The sequence below is a fragment of the Chiloscyllium plagiosum genome, chromosome 15 (assembly GCF_004010195.1).
Source record: "Chiloscyllium plagiosum isolate BGI_BamShark_2017 chromosome 15, ASM401019v2, whole genome shotgun sequence".
Classification (NCBI taxonomy): domain Eukaryota; kingdom Metazoa; phylum Chordata; class Chondrichthyes; order Orectolobiformes; family Hemiscylliidae; genus Chiloscyllium; species Chiloscyllium plagiosum.
Genome location: NC_057724.1, coordinates 28,340,342 through 28,355,478, shown reverse-complemented (window position 1 = coordinate 28,355,478; position 15,137 = coordinate 28,340,342). Strand labels below are relative to the sequence as shown.

At 39.6% G+C, this 15,137-nt stretch overlaps 2 protein-coding genes across 13 annotated transcripts in view; both read left to right on the top strand.

Moving 5' to 3' along the window:
- phka1a (phosphorylase kinase, alpha 1a (muscle)) overlaps positions 1 to 4,276 on the top strand; it is a 111,713-nt gene extending 107,437 nt beyond the window's left edge. For all 10 annotated transcript variants that reach the window (XM_043704548.1, XM_043704554.1, XM_043704556.1 and 7 more), the window contains 2 exons: positions 1,636 to 1,836; positions 2,845 to 4,276. In XM_043704548.1, the coding sequence (XP_043560483.1) occupies positions 1,636 to 1,836; positions 2,845 to 3,018 (375 nt within the window). In that variant the 3' untranslated portion in view covers positions 3,019 to 4,276. The remainder of the gene's footprint in view (positions 1 to 1,635; positions 1,837 to 2,844) is intronic.
- A 1,767-nt stretch (positions 4,277 to 6,043) lies between these two features.
- hdac8 (histone deacetylase 8) overlaps positions 6,044 to 15,137 on the top strand; it is a 71,418-nt gene continuing 62,324 nt past the window's right edge. For 2 of the 3 annotated variants that reach the window (XM_043704543.1, XM_043704545.1), the window contains exons 1-2: positions 6,044 to 6,441; positions 9,473 to 9,525. In XM_043704543.1, coding sequence (XP_043560478.1) covers positions 6,331 to 6,441; positions 9,473 to 9,525 — 164 coding nt within the window. In that variant the 5' untranslated portion in view covers positions 6,044 to 6,330. The remainder of the gene's footprint in view (positions 6,442 to 9,472; positions 9,526 to 15,137) is intronic. The other variant, XM_043704546.1, reaches the window with a different exon arrangement.

Below are 15,137 nucleotides of genomic sequence, written 5' to 3'. Positions count from 1 at the left end.
ACCGTACTGCAATTGAGGCTGAACAAATGATTTGTAAAGGTTCAACATAATGCTTCGACTTTTATTCTATACACCTCAATTTTTAAAGTCAAGGTCCTAAATGCATTTTTAATCACTTTCTGAACTTCTCCTGCTGCATTTTGCAATTTGTGTACATATACACCTGACCTCTGTTCCTGCACCTAATTTAGAATTGTACTCTTCAGTTTATCGTGCCCTCCATTCATGCTTCTTACCCAACTAAAACACATCTCTTCACTCCTATGCATTAAATTTAATCGCCTTTTGTCTGCTTATTCTATCAGTCTTTGTCCTGTTGAAGTCTTCCACTAAGCTTAAAATTCACAATTCATCAAAGTTTGTGTTTCTATCAAATATTGAAATTGTGCTTTGTATGTATTCAAATATAAATCATGACTATATTATAAAGAAAAGCAATGATCCTTCTACTGCCCACTGCAGAACACTAATCGAATCTTTTGGAAGTCCATAAAAACATTGTAACATTGTCCTCACGAACCTTCCATTAAGTAATGGTGTCAGAGGTAAGATATTGGCATGGATAGAAAACTGGTTGGTAGACAGGAAGCAAAGAGTTGGAATAAACAGATCCTTTTCAGAATGGCAGGCAGTGACGAATGGGGTGCCACAGGGTTCAGGACTGGGACCTCAACTATTCACAATATACATTGACGATTTGGATAAAAGAATTGAATGCCGTATCTCCAAGTTTGCAGATGGTCGGCAGTGTGTGTTGTGAAGAGGCTGCAGGGTCACTTGGACAGACAGGCTGAGTGGGCAAATACTTGGCAAATGCAATATAAAGTGGATGAATGTGAGGATATGCATTTTGGTCACAAAAACAGGAAGGCAGATTATTACCTGAATGGTGGCAGTTTAGGAAAAGGTGAGGTACAACGAAACCTGGGTGTCATGGTTGAATAGTCACTGAAAGTTGGCATGCAGGTGCAGCAGTGAGGAAAGCTAATGGCATGTGCTCCTTCATAGTGAGAGGATTTGAGTATCAGAGTGGGGATATCTTGATACAGGTCCTTGGTGAGGCCACACCTTGAGTATTGTGTGCTGTTTTGGTCTCCTAGTCTGAGGAAGGACATTCTTGCTATTGAGGGAGTCCAGCGAAGGTCACCAGAATTTAGAAGAATGAGGGCGGCATCTACTAGAAACATATAAAATCCTGATGGGACTGGGCAGGCTAGATGTGGAAAAAAATATTCATAATGTTGGGGATATCCAGATGGGTCACAGTCTAAGAATGAGTGGTAAGCCATTCACATCTGTGATGAAGAAGAATTCCTTCACTTAGGCTTGTGAACCTGTGGAATTCTCTCCCATAGGAAGCTGTTGGGGCCAGTTCAATAGATATATTCTAGAGGGAGCTGAACATGGCCTTTGCAGATAAACAGATGAAGGGATGTGAGGAGAGAGTGGGAATTGGATACTGAAATTGCATGATCAGCCATGATCATTTTGAATGCTGGTGCAGGCTCAAAGGGCCAGATGGTCTACTCCTGCACATATTTCCTTTGTTATGTCATCAAAAAGATCTGATATTTCTTTTTAATAGATTCTATGATGAACTTTTGATTTATTTGAACTGCACTTCTGTCTGAATAGATGACACCCGGTGAAATAAAATTTGCTGTTCAGGTAGAGACGTTCCTGAACAGTGTGCCACAGCCAGAATATCGGCAGCTTCTTGTGGAAACTATCCTTGTCCTCACAATGCTGGCTGATACAGAAGTACAAACTATTGGTGAAATAATCTACGTTGATCGCATTGCACACATGGCAAATAATTTATTTATTGAAGAACAGGTAAAATTTCAATTTTATACTTAAGACACACATTTCTTCTTTCCTGTCCCTACCTCCTCTGGCTGACTAGAATGTTTGGAGGGAGGATCTGGTAATGTATGAAAGTCACTTTGTATTAAATTATTGGGATCATTTCATGATGTCTATTCTCATCTCTCCCATTCTTTTTCTAATTCTCCAACAATCCCTAAATAGAGTAACACTGGATATTTGTCAGACTGCATAGTATGTTGTAGAGTCTTTGTGGCTGAATTTAACTCTCCCCTGCTGGCAGTAATTAAAGCAGGAGCAATCTAGGTAGTGGGTGGACCAGCTGGATTCATCTGCCCTCACCACAATTCTTCTGGCAGCAGAAAAGCCCTTTGATGGCAGGCCTGTCGGTGAAATTTTTAAATGGGCAATTAATTCCTATATAAAGGCCTCATCTCTGTCACCGGGATTTAACCAATGGTGGGAAAATCCTAGGACAGGTTGCCAACCTGATGGGTCTCCATGTGCAGTTGGATAGAGATCTGAGGTTACCTCCTAGGACACCCCCTTTCCTATCAGAGATCCCTGTCTCACACTATCTCTCGTTTTCAGCCTTCCACGTTCTGCCTGGTTAGTACCCTACCCCCACCACCTTGCTCCCCCAACTTCCCTGCAATTACCCCTCTCACAGGATCCTGTGATATTCCCTTTTAAAGATTCCTATAGCAGTTGTGGCCATCAATCCCACTGGTATTGTCTGCACTGGAGTACTGCCAGCTTCTAATTCACCAGTAGCTATCTTCTATTCCTGACAAGTCCTGCCACCAGTTTAATACTGGGGCTGATTAATCACGTGTCTGCAGTACAATTGTTTTCCTGTGCTGACCTTTTAATCTTGGGGGTGGTACTGACCTTATTTACATCCAGCCCATGTTTTCTATTTTCCCACACAACTCCAGAATCACCTTGAACCTTAGCTTTGAAGTTAACTTTATTAATTAGTATATTGAATAATTCTATTTCTCACTTTATCAATAGAGCGCTTTGGGTGCTGAAGGTATCATGCTGGAAAAGGATCCTGCAAATGGAATTTGCAAGTTGCTTTATGACAGTGCTCCAAGTGGTCGTTTTGGTTCCATGACCTATCTTTTGAAGGCTGTAGCCATGTATGTGGATGAATTCTTACCTGAAAGCGGATGCACAATGCAGTAAACTGATCAAGTTTATTGATGTAATCTAAACCACAGATTGTACACAGATGCCATGTCCAAGGCCTACAATGCACAACATTGAATTTGGATGTTACTAGGACTAATAATCCAAAAGCTGTGAAGTCCATGTTGCATCATTTATAATTGCCAAGAAGAAATTACTAAATGAAATTCTTAAATCAAGTGCACATTTCTATTTCCTTCCAACAGAAAATGCCAAGATCTGAAATGACTTTCATAAATCTTTTTAATATAACAGGAAATACAGATAAATTGCATAACTAAATAAGGCAAATGTTTACACATGACTAAAAGCATGTTATTTATTGCATACTCTTGGGCTAGAAGGTCATTTAATGCAACTTATTGTTAAAGTATATAGCCCTGTATAAACTCCTTTTAAAACAAAACTACTGTGATATGTGTTGAGAAAACTATATTTTTTATTGAAGCTGTTTTAATTCTATTAGCAAAATAATAAGTTATATGATATATGCAAACACCTCTTCTGCCCAAGCTGATGTGACCTGTTGCATGACATTCAGCACACATACTAAGATTATACAGATCTGATGAAGCTAACCTCAGGATTCAATAATTTTAAAATATTGATTTTTTTTTTCTCATCCTGAAGCAAAATTTTAGACACCCAAGCGTTTGATTTATATTTTCCTTTTATATATCTTTTAAAAAGAAATTTACACTTCGGCAGTAATGATCAAGGTAATGTTACTGCCTTATCTTGAGTATTCTATAAGAAACTTAATTTTCAAAGTACATTTTAGTTAAAGAAAAAATAAAGAGGAGAAATATTTGTCTATTTTGATGACATGTTTGCTATTTTGGCAACCTGCTTAACAGTTTGCTTTTAGTTGAGCTATTTAATGTGCCTTCATCAGTTCAACACAAAGGCATTCAAGCCTGATGAACTTTAAAATGGTTTGCAACTGCAATCATTATGCTGCTCAATTATAGGATATTGTATGTGTAATGCAACAACTTTTAGAGGCTGGTACTTCAAGGTTTAAACGAACATTGTAGGGACGTGTTATAAAATCATTAAGCTAAGAATATGTGCTTAATGTTTTAAATGATGCTTATGAAGATGTCATATTCTGATCTCTAATATTGCCTTAAACTGTATCAGATACAAAAAAGATCAGTCACTCATCACTTTAATGTTCTTCCCAACATCATCAAAAATCCTGGACTGTTTGGTTTATAAAAGCTTTTATTAAAACTATGAATTCAATATGAAATTGTTTATAAATGTGTTTTGTTAATATTTGATAGTTTTATTTTATTTGAACAAGTATTGTGACAATACCTCCAAACCACTCAGCATCCAGACTTGGGAATATAATCATCATTCCTTAAGGGTTCCTCTGTCAAAATCCTGGAACTTCCTCCCTTATGGTAATATAGGTCAACCTACACTAAATTGAACTTATAGTTCATGAATGCAGCTCACCAACTCCTTCTCAAGGGCAACTGGAGATTAACAAATGCTGGCCTAACAAGTGACGTCCTCCGATTCTGGGGGAAAAATTGCAGATTGGCTGACTGCTTTCCAGAACAATTCCATTCTGTCTGCTTCAGAGCTCCTGGACGTCTGTCATTTTGATTCTCCATCTTGCCTGCATTTGGACATTTTATAACATAATGCAACAACTGGTAGAGGATAGTACTTCAAAGTTTAAATGAGTATTGTAGGGAAATGGTGTAAAATTGCTGGGCAATTGAGAGGTCTTCTCCAGCGAGGCTCGATGCGAGCTTTAGCAACATCACTTCATCTTTCAATCAGGCACTTTGCATTAACAGTTTTTAGTTGAAATGTGGGATATAAATGAATTAATGTTATTTCTGCAAGTATAAATTCTGATACAGAATAGGAATGAGAAAATACATATTCAGCAAAAAGAAAGCATGAGACGTGAATACAGAACAATGGTGGATATATGGGCAAACAGGAAAGCATCTGTTTCCCCCTTACTCGGAGACACAGGAACAAACCCTAATTAGAGAGGTCAAAGTGGCCTCTGGATGGAAATAGATGCTGATAGAAGAATAGATATGCCTAATCAATAATCTATAATAGACTGACGTCAAACACCCTTATGGGAGTCAGAGATAAGAGTTTGTCACGGACAAAACAGGATAAACAGAAGTTGTGGGATCAGTCTTAAGGAAATGAGTGACGTAAGCGAAGCAGGGAACAAACAATGGAATAAGGAAAAATATGGGGATTCAAACTGTATAAATTTCGAGAGTTTGTTGGATTTGGTGTGCATTTTGTCATTACCTTACCTGGTAATGAGACAGGGCACCCACCTATAGGTGTATAAATAAATGGCGGATTCAGATATTTGTCTCGGACTGAAATTATTAAAGTGAGTGAGCTTTGGTTTCTCACAGAAATTAATCATGAATCCAGTTTCCCATTTTATTCTTGCCTGTTTTGTGGGTTTATTTTTAAAATCCTTGAACCAGCAATGCATACATTCAGTATCTGCAATTCTTTGTGTAAACAATCTGGGAAAAAACACATTGCTGGAGAAACTCAACATATCTGCCATAATCTGTGGAAAGAAAACATTTCAAGACTAGTGATTCTGTAGACCAACTTTCGCCTAGCTACTATGTGCTGCAGATGGGAGAAATGAAGATGGAGCCAAGAGAGAGCGAGAAATAGGAGCAGAATTTCAAGTTGACAATTTTTATTTATTCGTTTCTTTTCCTGCTCTATTTCCATTCAGTTTGGTTCTGTATTATTAACTTGTCATTTAACCTTTCTTTACGTACCCGAAATTCCTTGTCTTATATTACACTGCAGTTTTATCCATTAACTTTTATAAAAACATTCAAATATCTTTTTGAGATAATATTCCAGGCTTCCACACTTTGTTCTCACATTGGTGCTTTTGACATATTCTTCGTTTATTGATGCCTACCAGCTCCGTTTCCTTTCGGGATTTAAACATTATTATCCTGAAAATAAGTATAGGCGAATGTAAAACATGACTAATACTCCTCACGAAGCATATGATCCATTGGTCTTTCAGAGACCTCTACGCGTGAAGAGTTCCTTCACCTTCATTGCCACATCAAGACCTGATACTGAAAGAACAGACCTGTGGCACGGCTCCGGCCGGGGGAGCGGTTTGGCGGTGGCACGGCTCCGGCCGGGGGAGCGGTGTGGCGGTGGCACGGCTCCGGCCGGGGGAGCGGTTTGGCGGTGGCACGGCGCCGGCCGGGGGAGCGGTTTGGCGGTGGCACGGCGCCGGCTGGTGGCGGAGCAGTTTCTCGTTTGGAGATGGAGCCGGATTTGGATTCAGATTCACCCGTCACTAAAACCAATGTCTCCTACATCTACACTCCCGGCTACATCGAGAGATGCGACTCCCTTTCCAAAGTCACCAGCCGGGTAAGGCTGCAGCTGCAGGCCCCACCGGCTCCTCATGGCACTCGAGGGACGAGACTACCCCACTCCACACACACGATTGTCCGGAACCTCGACAATTCAGAGGACAGCACGGAGACAAACCCTTCAGTCTAACCAGTCCATGTCGAACATAATCCCAAACTAAACTAGTCCCGCCTGTCTGATCCTAGCCCATATCCCTGTAAACCTTTTCTGACTGCTATCCATCCAAATGTCTTTTAAACGTTGTAATTGTAACGGCATCCACCACTTTGAGGAAGTTCATTCCACACCTGAACCACCTTCTGTGTAAAAGATTTGGCTCATGTCTTTTTTAAATCTCCTCTTACCTTAAAAATATGTCCCCTAGTCATGAAATTCCTGTCCCAGGGAAATGGTAGCAACCATTAATTCTATCTATACCTCATTATTTTATAAACTTCTATCAGGTTGTCTCTCAACCTCTAATGAAAAAAGTTCCAGCCTTTCTTTGTAACTCACACTTGCCATACCCAGCAACATCCTGGTAAATCTCTCCTGAATTCTCACCCTGCCTCTATTTCTGATGAAGGGCTTTTGCCTGAAACTTTGATTTTCCTGGTCCTCAGATGCTGTCTGACCTGCTGTGCTTTTTCAGCACCAGTCTAATCTAGACTCTGGTTTCCAGCATCTGCAGTCCTTGTTTTTACCTCTCCAACTTAATAATATCCTTCCTATAACTGGGCGACCAGAACTGGACACAGTATTTAAAAAAAAGCCTCACTTATACAATCTCAACATAACATCCCAACTTGTATACTCAAAGGACAGAGCAATAAAGGCAAGTGTGCCAAATGCCATTTTAACCATCCTGTCTACGTGTAATGCAAACATCCACTTTACTAACACCTTCCACCCCGACCTCAAATTTATCTGGATCGTCTCGGACTCCTCCCTCCCTTTCCTAGACTCTTAACCTACTTTAAAGAATTATGTACCCGCACCCCTAGGTTCCTCTGTTCTACAGTACTACTCAAGGCCCTACCATTAATTGTTTGTTGTACCAAAATGCAATATCACTCATTTACTCAGATTGAACTCCATCTGCCATTTTTCAGCCTAGACCAAGATCATTTTGTTCTCATAGAAAACCTTCACTGTCTATCATGACACCACAAATGGTAGCATCCACAAATTTACTAACCATGCCTTCTATATTCTCATCTCATTATATAAATGACAAACAAATGAGGACGAGAATCAATCCCTGTGGAACATTTCTGTTCACAGGCCTTCAATCTGAAAAGTAACCCTCCACCATTACTCTCTGTCTCCTTCTGTTAAGCCAATTATGTATCTAATTGGCAAGCTCACCCTGAATCCCATGTGACTTGGATCAAAGAGACCTTTCCACAGATCACTGAAGGCAACAGGACAGGGTAGTGAAGGAGGCATATGGGAAACAGCTTTATTAAGATATTGAATACAAGAATAGGCAGGTTGTGATGGAGCTGTGTATAATGCCAGGTCTGAACTGGAGTACTGATCAAATGATTGTGATTTAATGTATTAATATCTACAGGATAAGATGTGGTTAGAGCCATTGCCTAAAATGTTGGAGATGTTGGGTTAATTGGGTAAGTGGCTGTGTTTGTTTGAAGGTCTGAAACCTAGCTCCAGTGAGGAATTGATCAAGTTCACACCATAATTGATATAGAGACACGTTTCCGCTTGGAGCTAATAGACACTGGAGTGTATGTAGATTAAATTCAGACTGATTTAGGTACTCGTGGCAGTTGGCTATGGAGTTTGTTATTTGTCATAAGGGGGAGATTTTTTTAAATTTCAAAAATATACTTTATTCATAAAATTCTTATTTTTTTTTCATGCCATTCTTATGCACACATTGCATATCTTTACATACAGAGATCAAAATTAATCATTTGTATATACAAGTCTGTACATTCATCCAGCTATTCTGCTGAGGCATCAGCAGAGTCCAATTACTGGGTGGGCCCTCTGTTATTTGTCATAAGGGGGAAATGTTTTCTGCAAAGGCATTCCGCAGAACTAGAGGGAAATGAAATGTCACAATTGCTGGCACCCAAGGTATGGCAGATGCTAAATTCATTGACATTGGATCGAATATTGAAAGCCATAGGAGAAAGAGGAGGGGTGGCCTTTTACTGGAGAAAGGCAGTTGAGGTCATCTCGTTATGCTGCAGGGGTGTTTTTCTGTTCATTGTTATCTGCCTCCAACTGCAATTTCTCCTCATTTACTAACTGCTAATACTCCTCCCTGACGAGCTGGTTCTTTCCAGGAAAATGAGATGTTGTTCTTCCAGCTTGCGCTGAGCTTGGCTGAAACACTGTAGCAAGCCTGTGACAGAGATGTTGGTCAGGCAACAGGGTGGTGTGTTAAAAGTGGCAGGCAACTGAAAGGTCAGGGTCTTTTTTGCAGGCAAAACTTAGATGTTCTGCGAAGTGGTTACCCAGTCTATGCTTTGTTTCCCCAATGTAGAGAAGACCACCTCATTTTCCACTTGGGACCTTGCAGCCCTTCAGACTCAATATCATGTTCAATAATTTTAAGGCCTGAATTCTCCCATGTCCTCGTCCCCTACCCCACACACCTGGCCTTATCTCATAGTCTGCCATTACACCCTAACTATTGTTAGCCACTAACAGTCTCCATTAACAGCTATTCACCCTCCTAGCTAGATCATTATCCATTCCTTTGTCTGTCTAACTGTGCTCACTCTTTGGGCTCCAGCCCACCTACTGTTGTTCCTTTTCCCCTTAACCCCCCCACCCCCCTATTTTCTGCATAAAAACCTACATTTCCAAGCTACCGTCAGTTCTGGGAAAGGATCATCAGATCCTAAACATTAACTCTGATTTCTTTTCACAGGTGCTGCCAGACCTGCTGAGCTTTTCCAGTGACTTCTGTTTTAGTTTCTGATCTACAGCATTTGCAGTTCTTTTAGTTTTTATATTTTAGTACATTACTGGCCTTCTTTTGCCATCTCCTAACTAATCTTTTTTTTTCTTCTAGGCTAGTATGGTCCATACTTTGATTGCTTCTTATGGGTTGCTGAAATATATGAGGTACAGCCATTTTTCTTACCAAAATATCTGATGAGGCATCAACTTCACGTTTTTAATATGGTTGCCTGCTGCTGCCAACCAGACAGTTGTGTGTGCCCTCTCGACAGTCACTCCATCCATCAGTACAAGAGCAGTTTTTTTCCCAATACTGACATTGTGTACTTGTTGCTCACTTCCACTTGTCACCCACCTCCCTTTCTCTCACTGCGTCATACTTGCTGCCCTTATTTTGAGTCAAATTTCCTACTCAGCACCCCCCTTGATTAGATTAGATTAGATTAGGTTCTCTACAGTGTGGAAACAGGTCCTTTGGCCCAACAAGTCCACACCAACCCTCTGAAGAGTAACCAACCAGACCCATTCCCCTACCCTATATTTACCCCTGACTAATACACCTAACACTAGGGGCAATTTAGTATAGCCAGTTCACCTGACCTGCACATCTTTGGATTGTGGGAGGAAACCGGAGCACCCGGGGAAAACCCATGCAGACACGAAGGAAATGTGTAAACTCCACACAGACAATGGCCTGAGGCAGGAATTGAACCGGGGTCCCTGGCACTGTGGGGCTGCAGTGCTAACCACTGAGCCACTATGCTGCCCGTCTTGCAGTCTTAATGCCCCTCTCCAAACCCTCATCAAGCTACTCACCAGTCCTCCCCTGAGCCCATGGCTGTCCACTTTCTGCCTCCTGCTTGCTTTCCCTGTCCCAAATCGTGACCAGCAGGGACTCTCAAAGTGCAGTGAGTGGAGGAATCACAATGATATTAGAAGTGGGAGAAACTGTGAGCACCAGCAGGTGGCATGATTGCCAAGTGGACCACTTCTTATTTTTCTAGCAGTGGAATTAGATTACTTACAGTGTGGAAACAGGCCCTTTGGCCCAACAAGTCCACACCAACCCTCCGAAGAGCAACCCACCCAGACCCATTCCCCTACATCTACCCCTTCACCTAACGCTACAGGCATTTTAGCATGGCCAACTCACCTAACCTGCACATTTTCGGACTGTGGGAGGAAACCGGAGCACCCGGAGGAAACCCACGCAGACACGAGGAGAAATTAGTGTTCTGATATTTCTAGCCCTGTCACCCTTGGCTCCACATCTCTTAATCTCTGAACAAACAAAAGTATTTCACTCTAAAAATTATTAATTGAGCTAACATTTGTTGCTTTTTATTAACAAATTTGTTCAATCTTCTGTTTGTTGAAGTTCTTTGATGACATGGTTCTATTTTAAGATTGTGCACCTTTGTCCTAAACTCTCCCACCAGTGGAAAATGTTTCTCTCTATCCATCAATTTCTTTAAAAATCCTAAAACCTCATTGAAACCTTTGCTTAACTTTCTGTATTCCAGAGGTTACTGGTGTAATGTAATCATGCATAATGGACATGATTTGGAGATGCCGGTGTTGGACTGGGGTGCACAAAGTTAAAAATCACACAACACAAGGTTATAGTCCAACAGGTTTAATTGGAAGCACACTAGCTTTTGGAGTGCTGCTTCTTCATCAGGTGGTTGAGATGGCAGAATTTTGATCTAGTGGATTTCATTTGAATTCTACATTGAGTATCTATTCCCAGAGTGATCCCAGTGCTGGTTTTAAAATACAAAAAAGTACGAAAAGGGAAGCAAGAAATATACAGATTTAAGAGTATGCAATTCTTAAGGGTTGCTTGTTCCATAGTGATTGCTAAATTGATAACCAGTTTCCCAATTCCTTCTCAGTTCTCCAGAGGCTGTAATATGTTTCATAGATGCTGACTGTGTTTTGTTTTACAAATGATAAACAAAGAAAAAAGACCCTCTGATCAATTCTGCCTCTTACACAACTATGATACTATGTACATCACAAATGAGCATACTTCGCCACCCTGATCAAAAACCATATGATCTCCTGAGAGAATCAGAGAGTGTCGTGCTGGGAAAGCACAGTTGATGAGGCAGCATCCGAGGAGTAAGAGAGTCATCATTTCAAGGATAAGCTCTTCATCAGGTTCCTATTCCAGCACTCCACTCTTTGATTCTGATCTCCAAAATCTGCAGTCCTCACTTTCTCCTGAGAGAGGATAACAAACAAGTACAAACCCAGTGCTAACCTTTTGTAGGAGGAGATTTCTGCATAAGCCAGAAGGAGGTCCAATTGTCCTTGAATGAAGTCAATTAATCAGCATTTGTGGCATTAGCCTCTTACAGATGTTTACAATTCCAGAGGAAAAGAGCTGTCTTTTGTGGCTAATTACAACTTAAATCATGACCTGTGATCTATTGTATTTAATCAGAACAAATAGTCAAGTTTAGACAACAGCATATTCTTTCCTATCATCCTTTCAAGCTTGTTCAGTTTGCCCTTATATTTGCTGTTCTCTAAAGGATAGTGCCCAAGTTTTTTTTAAAAACTAATCTTGATAAATAACAAAATATTGCGGATGTTAAAAATCTAAAATAACTCAGCAAATCTAGTATTAAGTGGTGAAAGAATTAACATTTAGGTCTTTGATTTTTCACCAGATCTTTCAAGATCCATATGTGAGAATACTCAAGTATTTCACATTCTGTAAGGCTTTTCACTGAAGGGTGCATTTGCATTTAACATTCACATACACCGCACTGCATTTAATCATGTGAAACATCCTTTGCCAATCATGAGTTAAACTGTTGTTTAAAACTTACATGTTTTGACATGCACCTGAATAGGCAAAGGAAACTAACCCTTACAATTTCTAAAGAAACTAAGATTGAAAATTAGAACTTCTGAGGAATCTGAAATGTCTGTAATCCTATAAAAGGGCACAAAGCTACTAGACCTCAGATGAAGTTTCCAGATTGCAATACAGGCTGATTAAAGAAGATAGGCCAGATCCAGAAGTAGAGAACAGGGATGTACATGTTGCTGCAGCTTTTTCTGTTTCTTGAAGCTATTGTTTGATGAAGCAACATTATCCAGACTGTCATAAGCAGAGTTTGTGAGAAGAATTGTGGAGTCATGTGCCTTTGTTTTGGTGAAGATCGAGCCATGGTTGTGTTGTGTGCTGCTGGGGATTGGGCATCGGGATAAATCCTATAAGCTAATTTTTTTTCATGAAGTCAGAGTTTTGAAGAACTTTATCAATGAAATTTATGACTTTTAGGTCAATTGGTCTGCTGAGCCAATTTGTAAGATCTGTTTTGGTTTATGATGTAATTTATAGCTTATAATTAAGTAAACATTATCTATTAATTCATGTTTAACTTGTGTTGATTCTGTATTTTTAATATGGGTGGTTATCTAAGACAGTTTTCAATGTTTGCACTTGTATAATAAAAAGTAGTTTAGCTTCAACTGTGGAATCTTGTGGCTTTGTTCTTTCAATAATGACTAAGATTTCTCTTTTTTTAAAAGAGAAATGTTATCAGCATTCATTTTGACTGATCATAACAAATCCTCCAATACATCAAGCTTCATCTGCAGTCTAATGCTCTGAGTTCTGAATACAACAAACATTATATTAACCAGCGCCCATGAGTCCAGGAATGTACCAGTTGATCAAGAGGTCCATGCTATCGATGTGAAAAAACACACTAAGTAATAAAAATATAATGCAAGAGGTATATACATCACTCTTATACTTTATTTACAACATAAATAACACAAATAATACTGCAACATTTCCTTAAATAAAAGTTAATGTTAGCGAGCTTTCTCACTCACACCCACAACTGACTACTCTGACATTGCAGAGATCACCTCAATACAGTAAACTTGTGATACCTGAGGTGTGTAATTTATCAAGAATGCTGGTTCATAAGCTGCCGGTTAAAACTAAGTTTGTTTTATAATATGCTTTTGCATATCATTCTTTCAACTTTTCAATATAGATCATTAATAATTGTCAGCAGTAGTCCTAATGCTCATCTCTACTGGACATAACTTAGTGTCCAGATTCCAAAATTTTTCAACTCCCATTTTTCAACTCCTGTCTACCTACTTTGTTTTAGTCACTTCTGAATCCAAGGTAATGTATTGCCACTAACACCAGAAGCCTCCCATCTCATAGAGAAACCACTTTTCAGTATCCTGTCAAAGGCTCGAAGGAGATAATGTTTACTGGGTATCTGCATCCAACATATTTTGGTGACATCATCAAATAATTAAATTTGAGGCCAGGACCTTTTCTTGAAACTATGTTGGATGCCCATACTATATCCCTTGCTCTCATTGAAGTCATAATGATTCTTTCACGCATCTAACCTATTAGTCACGTCGAACTGATGGACTTGTAGTTTGCCAGGTCTGTTTTCTTTCCTTTTTTTAACAATTTAAAAAAAGTCCTTCCTTTCCATAGAAACTATCCCAGATTGCAGTGAACTTAAAAAAAAAAGAACAGGACATGTGCTGTGTATCGATCTTCCTGTGGACCCACTGGTGGATATCCTCTGTTCAGTTTCTCTCTGCAGAATCAAAATGTGTGGTGCTGGAAAAGCACAGCTGCTCAGGCAGCATCTGAGGAGAGTTAATATTTTGATCATAAGCCTTTCAGCAGGGATGGCTGTGCTTTTCCAGCACCACACTTTTTGATTCTGATCTCCAGCATCAGCATTCCTCACTTTCTCCTAGTTTCTCTCTGCAGTATACAACACCGTAGGAAGGATGTGATTGCTTGAGGAAGGCTGCAGAAGAGATTCATCAGAATGTTGCCTGGGCCAGTGTGATTTAGCTATGAAGAGATGCTAGATAGGCTATGGCTGTTCTAAGATGTGTAAATGGGAAGAAACATTTCCCTTTATCAGGGTGAACTGTTTAGAGGGATTTTAGGAAAAAAGATTTTGACCCAGAGGGTTTCTAGAACACTGTACCTAAAGGGATGAAAGAGGCAAGAACCCTCAAGTAATTCAAGAACTATTTAGATGAATACTTGAAGTTCTCTGGTCTACAAGGCTATAGGCCAAATGCTAGGAAATGAGATTAGAATTGATGGATGTTTGAGGGCCAGCAGACATGATGGGCTGAAGGGCCGTTCTCCCTGCTGTAAGAATTCTATGACTGTTATCTATTTTCAGGTCCTTAATTCATCCTTAAGCAATAAAGTACTCCAGTTCTATAATAATTCTGACTTTATAATGAGTATTATCTTTCAATTCGAATGGTTGACCAACATCTTCAATAAAGACCAATGCAAAATACCCAGCTAATATTTCCAATGAGTGTTTACTAGATGTCCTTGAGCATCCTTCAGTGGCTCAATGCAGTCTTTCACAGTTCTATAACTTCATATAACTAAAACACTGATCTGAAAACTGGCTTTGTTTTCTTTGGCTTTTCCTTGTGCTTTACACTATTTTGTTGAGTATTCAATGCCTTTATTTTGTAGTACGTTTTTGCATTATTTTTGTCATTGTACATGACAATAACTACCTTGTCTTTTTCTTATCTTGCCTCATTTGACTTTTGTATATACTTGTTCTCCACATTTTTTCATCATGTTCTTTAAAATGGTCAAATTGTATTCTGCGCAAGTTTCACCTCCATTCAGTGGGGTGATTCGTTTAAACTGTTTCAACTAGGTGACCATTTTAACAAAGTCTAGCCTTGTAGATTTACATCACTTGCTTGTATTGCTTTTTGAAATT